Raw genomic sequence first — 12,238 nt, forward strand, 5'->3', positions numbered from 1 at the left:
CGAACATATAGTGGCAACACGAGCAACTTGCAGCAGCATATCGGCCGCCACCACAGTGAGAAGCAAAGTAACGTTACGCCACCTTGTGAGCGAAAACTGCACATCACATCAGTTAACAGCAGTTTACTGTGAGATTGTTTCTAAAGAAAGGAGATATTTGTCATGTATTTTTTTGTTTAAGATGTAAGTTGCACTTTTTATAAGAAAACAAACTGTTTGAGAGTTTCTGTAAATAGATTTTTTTCCTACAAATAAAAAGATAATTTTATTTGGTCATAATTTGTCTGTAGCTCATTTTGATTTAAAAAGATCGTGACTCGGATTGAGTCGTGAGTTGAGTGTATCGTTACATCCCTACAACCAAATGAATCCTCTTCCATGCCTCATTCTCTCCTTCCAAGCATGTAGGAGAAACTCTGGCTACAGGACTCACATAAAAAGCAGAAGGCCATATCTAGAGCCAGTGTTTGATTTGTCTGCTCAGGGCTACGGCATGGCAGACTCCATGGAAGAGGAGCCGCTCTATCTGTCGATATAGAGGGCTCATTTTAAGGCAACAAAAACACATGATTCTTATTTTTAGGTGATTTAACAGTAATGTAAATGTTATATTTATAGATCCTCCTACACACTGGACCTTTAATCTTTTAAGCCACTTAATCAAACCAAAATACAAAGCAACATCTGGTTCATGCTTCTAAAAAGTGAATTTTGGTTTGTGTACAGCGTCCCCTTCACCTGTGTACCTCTTGTTGACAGGATGTGATATTAAGAGCTAGTTGTAAGGTGCACAGAAAGCTCCACTGTTGCAGTTTTGGTTTGACCATTCCTAACAAAACCTTTCAAAATGGCCTGTCACCACCTGTCAGAGCTGTTATGGGTAAAAGGACTCATAACTTTTTCCCAAAGTTCAAGACACAGCACATCTATCTTATATTGTGAGATCATGTGTGAGTGGGAGAGTGTCCAGCGGAAGTAGCCTGGGGCTAGTCTAATCTTAGAAATGCCTCAGGAACAAGCATGCAGAGCCAACTGTCCATGACACTTTTTATTGAGTTAATGTTGAGTCAGCCCGTCCAAGACCCTCCCCCTGCCTCTTTTATATCCAACAAACAAAAAGAACGAACCAACTCATTCTTATTACTCAAACCCAAACAGGAAATTAGTTCCTTATTAGCACCGCAGTACTATACAGTAGCTTCAGCTAGAGCTGTGTGAACATGGAGGTGCTTGGTGATGTTAATGAACCCCCTTGTCAATAACTCCAAACATGGAAAACTGCCAAGTACATCAGCATTTGTCTAAAATCCCCCTGACCCCCACCCTCGTCTTCCTCCTCCTCCTCCTGTTCTTTTCATGATGTTTTGTGTGGGACAGGCTCCATCTGGTTTCAAAGTTTCCCTGTGAGGCATTAACCGCAGTCTGTACCCTGCTGTGGAATATATAGATGTTTCTATCCAGCAGAGTTTGCATGTCATTAGTCCCTTTAACGTTACAGGATCTGCTGAAAAGTGTTTTCTTTTTCACATGGTGAGACAGAGTGGAAGCCAGCAACAGAAAATTAAGTTAGCTGTGGCGTACAGAGAAGGGCTTCATTTAATATTTACAATGTTCAGAGGGTGATGGATATGATCCTCGGCTGGATGGATACGGCCAGCAGCATGATAATCAAAGATGTAAGATGGTTCATGCTTGAAAAGCAATTTAACCAGACACTTCAAGGGATAATAGCATCCACCAGCTCAGCTGCTAAGCCTAGGGGTGGCAAAAATAATCGATTATTAGATGTATCGTGGTGTTTGCTTGAAAAATTCACTCAATCTGTAATTTAAAGTAGTTCTTTAAAAAACATGAAGATGATATGTGGTTCAAAGGAGCAACCACGATGTACAAGATGAATAGACTAATTTTTTAGCTCTAATTTAGTCAAGATACCATTTCCAAGGTCTTCAAGTTTTCATCCCAAATTAAGTTAGTCAATTAATTGACTTACAGAAAAATAATTTCCAACTATTTTGATAAGAGGCACAAAGTACAACTGATGCTGGTGGAAATATGTTTTGATGGCATTTAGGCATAAACCAAGTAAGTAGGTATCCTTCCAAGAAACCAAACAAGTATCCTCTAGGCAGTATTCACAATTGGAAAAACTTTAACAGATTTCTAGATCTCTTGAATTTCGCTCTATAACAGGGGTCTCCAAACTGTTCCACAAAGGGCTGATATGGCTGCAGGTTTTCCTTCCAACCAAAACAGCAGCACACCAGACTTGACTCATTTAATCAACTGATCTCAGTCTTCAGAGAGTTGTTCGGTCAAACTGTGTGCTCTTGGTTGGTTGGAACAAAAACCTGCAGCCACACTGACCCTTTGTGGAACAGTTTGGAGACCCCTGCTCTAGAGCAAGATCTCTACAGCCTCAGCACTAGCATGGCTAAAAACCTACCAAGTGGACCTGATTCTTCGAAGTGCCATACAATGAACTATAACACCTACTGAGCTGACAGATCAGCAAGCATTGTTAGCCAATGAAGACCACATGATAGGACTGAAAGTTTCAGACAAAGCTAATAGACCGTGAGATAAATGATAAATTATGTTCAACGATAACAACAAAATGGACATACATATTTGTCAGGGCATAAGTACTCGTAGGGAAATAATTAACCTAAAACCTTTTATACCTGCAACATATATTAGGTTCTATTGGTTGCCAAGACCAAAGAAAGGATACAGGCATACCTGAACCAGATTGAGACCAACATGTCTCATGCAACACCACTTCACCTGAGCTGAGTGTTGGGAGACAGGCCCGGCCAACCTCACAGCTTGGCATTAGTTTCAATTAAGTTAGGTAATATAAATACTCAGAGAGAAACTAAACCAACATACTACAGGGATAGAGGCATTATTAGTAGCACCTTTTATCAAAACCTCACTGAATCATAAGGTAGCAAGAGATTCCCAGCCACAGTCTGAGGGATGGAGGGGGATTTCTGAATTAGTGCACACCGGATACAACCAGTCCACCCGATGAATCCTGACAACTTTCTCAAGCCTCTAATGAGGAACAGAGAGAGGTCTTGGAAGAATAGGAAGACGGGGGAATTGATTTAAACGCTATTCCCCCTCAAGGTCTTGGGATTAAGGACTGAATGACTCAGGCCCCCACGCCCACACACATACAGATGCAATTATACAATCCTCAGTATGCGGCAGTGGCTACTGAGCTCTGAGAGTGTCTTACTTTGTGCGTGTTGTTGCGCAGTGTCCCGGAATTGAAGACAGTATACGTTCCTGATGGGTTTGTAGCACCAGGGCCTGGAAAATCCCTGAGTTTCCACATTCTCACTGGCTGCCGCTTTGGCGCACTTTCATGAAACACATTCCGACTTAAAATAACAGAGCAACAGCAGGACTGACGCCATCTTTCCTCACTTATCAAGTTCGTAGATACTAAAATCAAATAGGCAATAAGGGAACATAAGATATCTACTTCCTGATTAGTTTAAAGACCCCAATGTTTAAGGGGAAAACACAATGGCAGGCTCTCAGGAAGAATGACAGGCCTCAGTATTTTAGCAGGTGTAAACTAAATAGGTTTGAGTGAAACACTGAATCTGTAAGTAAATTATTAGCAGTCATTAAGTTTTGCATGAAGCTGAGGTCTGGATTTTCATTTTTAAAAAATGGGTACTTCCAGTGAAACTGGCATCTGATACTGTGGTTAGCAGCTACATGATGCCAAGACTCAGACTTTGTGTGCATATCTCCCCTTTTCGTCATGGTGCTTTTGGGGGTTCCCTGCTGTGGTTTTTAAAAGTAAAAGGTGCAGGCTGTTTCCTGCCAAGAGAAGGTGATGACACACTCTTATTGCATCAAGCCAGACGGCCCAACATTTGTTTCCAACCTGATTTCTACTCATGGGAAAGTGACTCTTACTCTCTGTAATGTTCATTGTAACAGAGACGTTGCTCTAAAAATGATCTGCCATCCTTGGGGAAAAATAGCAAACAAAATGAAGCACACCTCTTCCCATTTTTGTAACTCCCTCAGATCAAGCCAGACTGGTTTCTGTTGAGTCACACTTGTAAAGAAAATGTGTTTGATTTATTTCAGTACTTGCTTTATGGTTTCAGACATGGTCGCACAATTTACTATTTGGCACTACATTCCTTTAACCATAGCATTTACACACAGTCTCACACCTCTGACTGTGCAGATCTAACAGCAAGACAAAGCAATGAGGATATGCAACACCGCAACAGATACTGATTTTTTTTGGAGGGATTTTTTTTAATGTGTGATAATATTACAGTTATGGCTCAGGAGGTAGGGCGAGTCGTCAGTCTGCATGTCAAAGTGTCTTTGGGCAAGATACTGAACCCTAAATTTCTCCCAAAGGCTGAGCAATCGGTGCGTGAATGAGATTCAGTGAACAGTTGGCACCTTGCACAGCAGCCACTACAGTCATTGTATGAGTGAATGTGATATGTAGTGTAAAAGCGCCAAGAGACAGTGGCAAGTCCTTACAAAAACTTTTTGGTTTCTATGATTGTCTGTAGGAAATCAAAGTGTATAGTGAGTCATAGTCAAGTTGAATCCAAGCTTTTAACCTAATCTGCCAGCCATGCAGCCTCTCTTTCTCCTGATCCACAGTGTATTAACTCCCCAGCATCTCATATGCACACCTGTCCCTCATGGACTGCTGCTATGGCAACCCATGTTAATTTTTCCAGACAGCATGCAGCCAGATTTTCAGCTTCCATCCTCCCTTTCATTTTATGTGAATCCATTACTGCAACAAAGCAAGACACAGTTGTGCACTGACACGCTCAGATAATCCCTGCTACCACCACCCCTCCCTTTCCAGTCACACACAAACACACAAGCACCAAAGCATACACACACACACACACACACACACACACACACACACACACAAAAGACATGCATTAATACAGTGTACAGCAGACTATATAAGACTTACAGTCATGCGCCCACATTAACACCCACATATGGTACATACATATACATATTTTTAGGTTCTTCCTCAAATGAACTATTTTGGGAAATGTGGTGTTAGGACCTTCTTGAAAATCATACTGCATCTGAAGGGGGTTTATCCTGCAAACAAACTGGACTTAACTTGATTAAATCAGTGTGTATGCTGGCATATTCGCAACCATTCATACTAAAAAAAGGAAAAAAAAAAAAAAAAACAGCTGCTGATTTTCAATTACACAGTAAGTGCTTTAAAAGGACTCTTGCGTGGCAGAGTGTCTTTCACAGCTCCTAATTCACAAAGCAGCCTGACTGTTCCAGACACAACCCACCACACTGTCGGGTGGTTTCAACCCTTTTGTAAGTGAACGGGTTTGTGATGCAGGCCTTGACATGTCACACTCGCAGCCCGGAGAACGCTATTAACAGTGCAAAGTGCAAAAACTCTTTTCTCATCTAATCTTACTATCAACACGAGAGCACATTTCTAGTGTATGTGTGACAGCTGCCTGACGGCCCAGGTCTATTTTAAGGTTTAAACTGGACATCTGTTACCAAAAACAAGCATGCAGCAGCTGGCAGGCAATTTCAAAGTTTAATTTATCTGCCCACAAAAATGAAAACAAACTTCCTATGGAATATTGGGTGTCGGTAGAAAAAGTAGACATTTGACATACACGCCATTTACTCTGTAACCAGTGTGAGAATCTACGACCATGCTAGCAGCTCTGTGAGGCCGAACACTGAGCAGCACTGTGCCTAACATTCTTACAATGGCAATGCTAACATGCTGATGTTCAGCAGGCATAATGCTTACTATGTCCACCACCTTAGTTTCACAAAGGACAGCTGAGGTTGATGAGGATGTCATTGATTTTATACTGAGATGTATTGTAACAAACTGGAATTTTAACCATGGCTCTACAGAAAAAGTTAGGGTATCACCAAAGTCATTAAATATCTTTTTCCACTGTATAAATTAAGAATTTAATTAGGGTATAAAGTAAGAGTTTGATCTTCTGGTGGCACTACAGGGAGAATCAGGGGATCTCCAAAGTCATAAGAGTCGGTCATCTGGGTACCATGAATGTCGATTTCGTTGCAGCCCAGCCAATCGGTGTTGGACAGACATTTCAGTCTGGACAGACATTGCTATCTCTCGAACCATGCCGCTAGCATAATCAAAAAGGGACCCTGCTTGAATCTGACTACAGATTATTTGTGAAATATTGTCTATCATCCGGTTGGTCAATACAGCTCTAGAATGCCTGATAAATTAATATGTAAATCTGAGTATTCAAAACAAGTATTAGTTTGTGAAAACTTGACGCTGTGGACAAATTTAGTGAGAGATGAGAATGTTCAGCTTTAGCACCGATTAGAACTTCAAAAAATGACAATTTTTATTTATTAATGATTTATCTATAATAAGCATATGCCTATTACAATTCATTGAGGGGGCATGTGGTGCCTTAATTTAATTTAAATCGCTTGTTTTGTTTGACCTACAGAAAAAACCTATAAACTGTAGAAAATATTCACTTTACCATCACAAATCCTCACATTTGTGAGGGTGGAAGTGGAAATTTTTTGACATTTGTCCTTAAAAAAGATTCATAAGTCATCAAAATTACTAGTCAATTAATTGATTAAGCTTATATACCTGTATTGCTAATTCCCATTAATATGACTGCGCAGATATTTAATTTGCCAGTGGAAGAGGGTTTATTTCTATGGGACCATTCTTATAGTTGGCTCTTATGTAAGCACTGCCATTATTAGTTTTATAGGTAAGAGATCTGCACACTTAAACATTATTCAAACTTTTCAGGCTGCAGGACTCCACTCACCTGGGGCGATCAGGGGCTGAGCACTGACAGCTGTGACACTGCGGCTCATGTTTATGGCTCGGACTTCTGTGACGGCTGCGCTGTCACCCTTCTTCCCTCCTTCAGACAAACTGTCAGAGGAGCTGGCCTTCCCTCCTGCGGAGGCTTGTGTGCCCTGGTTGGGATTCTTGATCAGTGAGGCGGGCTGGATGGGTACAGGGCTCTGCTTCAGACTGAGAGCCTGCAGGGTCTGAGTCTGAGAGGAGGACGTGGTCGCCACCTGCTGGCCACGGATGGCGAGGTTCTGGACCTGATTCTTGGAAAGAATGATGGGAAATTATTGACAGGAAAAGTTCCAAAGTGGGTCAGAAATGTGTTTATTAGGAAATTTATGAAAATGATGCTTTCAATGTAAACCAACAAAGATTGTTAAGAGTATACTGGTAATATCACAACAGTAAAGATGGACTGGATTTCCAGTTACTGCAACAACTTTTTCCAAATCTTCCAAGTTATGGTCACCTCTGAATTTAAATGTATATTTGTATTCATATTTTTCTTTTAGTGAAAATATCTTGTGTGAACTATCCACCTGTGAAGAAGCCTGTGTGGAGCTCTCTGACTGGACAGCCGTCACAGTGGCCGTTGGAGTGAAGATGAGCTGCGGGGACAGAGGAACAGCCCGGCCGAGGCTCCTGGCCACCTGCACCAGATTACTCTGCTGGGCCTGGAAAGCATCACACACACAATCACAGAAAGTCAAAAAAATAAAGAGTAAAAAAACATAAATACAAAAGATCATCATGATAATCCTCAGGTACACACAAGATGTGAATTATTCCAGGCTAAATGACCCTGTTTGTGTTTTGGACTGTGCGATTTCGATCCCATTTCTAACATACTGTAACATACTGTAACATACTAATACACCAGTTTTAATTATATACTTACAGTGTTTTGAACTTTTAATTGGTGTATGTACGTGGAAAAAAAACAAAGAATATGTGTGTCAAGTTTAATATGATTCATATGAACTAATTTAACACCTAAGGACTGTACCAGAAATAAAAACCATGGCCAATCATAACTGACAAATGTGTTTTGCCGTCTGCCAGAAGCATCGCACGTATCTGACAACGCTTTGTACATACTCATAATGAGGTGGCAGGAACAGCCTGTGTGCCAGCTGCACAACTGATGGCAAATTGAAACCGACAAGTTATCCTCTACCAGCTGCACCGAAATAGGCCAATAAAGAAACTTGCCCTTCAGCGGCTCTGTTTTAAAAACATCTAGACTTTAAGCTACATCCCTGAATACCTGTCACCTCTAAAAAATTTGAGCCGAGCATTCGTGAACATTCAAGACATTCCCTTCTGTGTTTGTAACGAGCCCTATGGGGTCAGACAGATTATTCTGACCACCTAAAAGCAGAATAAAGCATTTACTATAGCAGAGTAAGCAAGTATGCATAACACACATAGACCAATCCCAAGACAGAGTGTGCTCATTTATTCACGAAGTGTGCGTTTTTACATGAGTGTGCATATATGCATAAATGTTATTGTGCCAGTGGCTGTGCAGTCTCACCATCTGTGCGCGCAGGTACATCTGTGCCTGGCTGGCCGTGAGAGTGGGGCTGGACGAGCTGCCCAGCAGAACAGCCTGCTGGGATATACTGGTGGGGGTGGAACTAATGCTCTGAGCCCGGCTGATCAGCTGAGCTGCCGCTGGGGAGGTGGTCAGGTTGATCTACGGGGAGAAGATCAACAGAATGATAAGATTATACACTTCCTTTGTATCAATACGCCAGCTTCTTTTAAACAACTCGTCATATATGTGAGAATTTGTTGACATGTTAGGACTGAATGTTACTATTTCAATCTCAAGTAAAAGAGAAGTGGTACAGCCCACAGAGCTGCTAGTCTGGTGCGTGTCTTGGTGCTAAAATGAACTTAGTTTCATGATAATCTAATGGACAAAGATAACTTAAACTCTAGGAGACAGACCAAACACTTAAAACTGAACTTACGGTAGCTTGAGTAGATCCTGACTGTGGAGATGATGTGCCGTTCTGTGAGTTTTGTCGGCCAGCTGCGATACTGGCCTATCTCAAGGCAAAAGAAGGAGAGACAAAACGAGAGACAGACAAATTTACCATTTCATGAATCACATCCTGCAGGAAGCCAGTCACAACATATTTATCTTTACAATGTGAGAACTTCTTGTGATGACCATTCGCTGACCTGCTGTACAGCGGCCAGGCTCTGGAGTTGAGCGGTGCTGAGGCTGTGCTGCTGCTGGAGAGCAGCGGTTTGCAGCATGAGATGCTGCTGCTGAGCGGCGTACATCTGCTGAAGGTACTGTGCTGCTGTGTTGGGCTGTCTGTGTAACGCCTGCTGGAACACCTAAATACACAGACAGAGAGAGACAGGGTGCACAAATTAGTCAGATGCGACCCAACCCTCTCCTGCATTATTCAATCACACACACACTAAACAAGGTCAGATTTCTGTGTGCGACACTGCATGACATCTTCACTCTGCATCGCAGTCTTATGTGCAACAGTATCACAGAATTAACACTTCACACCTCACAAGACAGTGTCATGTGAGCTCAAAGTAAAGTTACAGAAAGGAGAAGTCAGAACAAGGTAAGTCATTTTACGGGACATTTCTAATTTATTGTGAATAATTGTATAATATATATAAAAGAGTCCCTATCATGGCTGCATCAACAGGATTTGATTGGCTGTAGAGTAACTATCTGTATTATTTTTGTAGCAGAATATGGACTGTGAGTCAACATACATATCTAATCGTCCAAGAGGAAGACATAAATGTATACACACGTGTATACATGCAAGTGTTGCTAAATGCCAAAAACTTGACATAAATTAACCCAGACTTTAAAATAATTGTCTGTAATAGTTCCTTTACCTAATTATAACAGAGCTAAACCTCAAAGCCATTAGAAAACGACTCTCACCCTTCACCTCTGAAAGTGCCCTCTGCCTTGTTGCCAAGTAACCAGAGAGGATGTTGACCTGTGGTCCATAGTGTCACAGAACCATCCGGACCCACACCTCTTGAAATGAGGGTAAAATTAGCAGAGGTGCACTGCGTACAAGCATTCAACTCTCACTGACCATAAATAACTAGAGGTCCTTTATGCTCAGAGGGTTTCCTGGTGACAATAGTGTTTGCCTTTTAACTGTCAGCAGGCTGAGTTCAGGAGAAGAAGGGCTGAATAAAACAAAAACCCTGCTGTCAAGGCATCGGCACTAAAGGTTGCACGGCTCTTATTCAGGAGGAGGTTAATCCTGTGTAGAGGCTTATCCCCAGGTCAAGGGGTCAAGAGCACTGAAGCGCTGAAAGCATTCCTTCCTTCAACTTGGGACACAGCTTGTGTGCTGACCATTTATTTGAGTGGAGTATTTTGTTATATTGCTCAGGGAGCCTCTTATTTAATTCAATGATTTCATTTTAGGCTCAGCTCAGAGGCCTGTATGTGGTTTTGTTTGCACCAACAGAGGGCAGCAAAAGAGAGTATGTTAACGTGACAGCATGTGATAGTGCATATGATCTGAATGGGTTGTGCACATACATCAAGCTATGAACAAATTCATCTCAACACCAAGGAACTCACCTGCACTGTTTGTCGGTCAGATATCCCACCGTAAACAGAAATCTGAGGGACTGCCTGTCTTCCTGTCGTAGTACTGCTGGAAGTACTGCTAGTGTTACTACTACCACCACTGCTACTACTATTACTGCTGCTAGAAGAAGTGGTAGGAGTAGCAGTAGTAGTAGTAGTAGTGTTAGAGGTATTACTACTGCTAGCAGCTGCGGTGCTGGAGGAGGAGTTGGTGGTCCCGGTGGTGTTGCCTGTGGAGGCAGGGGCCCCCGGCTCGCTCTCCATGGTGCCCTCTGCTCTTCTCACCTTTGACCCCCGGCTTTTCTGAATGGCTCTCCTGTGCCTAAAGAGAGGAAAAGCGAGAGCAGAGAATGAGAAGAAAATAGTCACATAGTTTCTGCTTTTTATACCCAAGCCCATGAAAACTAAACGTTTCTATTCAGACGAGAAAAATAACAGTGGCCAAGCAAAGAAACAACTGTAGCAGAAGTACACCCGTACGTGACAGCTGATGAGCGCCTTGAGTTCAAGGAAATGAGATCATTTAATCCAGTAAAGAAATCATAAGGGAAGTGAGTATGAGTCAGATAAACGATCTGGAGGGCTGCAACCAGCAATTACTCTCACTGTTTGTCTATGAAAAAGTGAAAAATGTCAGTCCAAAGTGACCTATTTCCAGAGGTTGTTTTATACGCCCAGGTAAACTCAAACATATTCAATTTAATATTATGTGTGACAAAGAAAAGCAATAAATGACCACACCTAAGAAGCTGGAAGTTTGGCAGTCTTGTTTGAAAAGTGACTGAAATGATTAATCGATTATGAAAGTAGTCTCCGACTGAGACTCAGAGATGAGTCTGTTTCTGTTTGTTCAGTGAGCACTCACCAACACGAGCACATAAAGCCGCGTGTTTTGTGGTGTAACTAACAGTTCCACATTCTATTGTTGTTGGTTAAGATATAAAATATTTGGAAGCTTTACTTGTTTTTCTTTTGTTTTTATTTAGTTATTTGATTGCTTCATTTGGGGTATTTATGTTTAAACCTCACAATAAACCACATTATAGTTATATACTACAATTAGACTAAAATGACTTGCCTTCGTTAACGACAACGAGAACAATACCATCTGACAGCAGACGGATTCATTTCAAGCATTACACTAATACTCAGTATGAGAATGAGCGGGAAATGAATGATTCTTTCGATTACTTTCATACACAAGTCACGTATCATAAATACTAAATACAAATTCAGGGTGCCTGACTGACTTCATTCTCCAAAACCAAAAAGTGAGGCATGGTAGAAGAAAGCTGGTTACAGAACCACACAAAAATGCTAATGAAATCCAGTGAGTTTGGCACAAAAAGGCCCAGTGGCTGGCTAACATTAGAGGCAACCCTAAATTACATCTTACACACTGGAGCGCTTCACATAAACAAGAACACACACATTTGTTGAAAGTTAATTGGGAAGGAAGCAGAGGCTGGTCTAAATATGACTGAAACTCCCTCGAAATCCACTTCTGTCAAAACGGCCCAAAGCGTGATACAAACATCACGTCATTCACTTTAACAGAAGTTAAAGCGTAATTATCTTTAATAAGAGTACATTCACCTGCTTAATAATGAGCTAACACAAAAGGACTGTCTCTGTCTCTCATGCTGTCTCTTTTCTTGTCAGTCATGAACAAGGATGAGAAAAGAACCAATGATTTAGACCCCTTCCATAAAAGCCTTTTTAAAAAAGGTTGGTCCCCTGGTGCTCTG

At 41.5% G+C, this 12,238-nt stretch overlaps 1 protein-coding gene across 2 annotated transcripts in view; it reads right to left on the minus strand.

Moving 5' to 3' along the window:
• Positions 1–12,238, minus strand: part of phc2b (polyhomeotic homolog 2b (Drosophila)) — a 34,583-nt gene that overhangs the window by 12,710 nt on the left and 9,635 nt on the right. For both annotated transcript variants that reach the window (XM_019272681.2, XM_019272680.2), the window contains exons 2-7: positions 10,482–10,812; positions 9,080–9,241; positions 8,866–8,940; positions 8,424–8,585; positions 7,426–7,560; positions 6,855–7,149 (exon numbers count right to left, since the gene is read on the minus strand). In XM_019272681.2, coding sequence (XP_019128226.2) covers positions 6,855–7,149; positions 7,426–7,560; positions 8,424–8,585; positions 8,866–8,940; positions 9,080–9,241; positions 10,482–10,754 — 1,102 coding nt within the window. In that variant the 5' untranslated portion in view covers positions 10,755–10,812. The remainder of the gene's footprint in view (positions 1–6,854; positions 7,150–7,425; positions 7,561–8,423; positions 8,586–8,865; positions 8,941–9,079; positions 9,242–10,481; positions 10,813–12,238) is intronic.

Source organism: Larimichthys crocea, chromosome VI, assembly GCF_000972845.2.
Source record: "Larimichthys crocea isolate SSNF chromosome VI, L_crocea_2.0, whole genome shotgun sequence".
Lineage (NCBI taxonomy): Eukaryota > Metazoa > Chordata > Actinopteri > Sciaenidae > Larimichthys > Larimichthys crocea.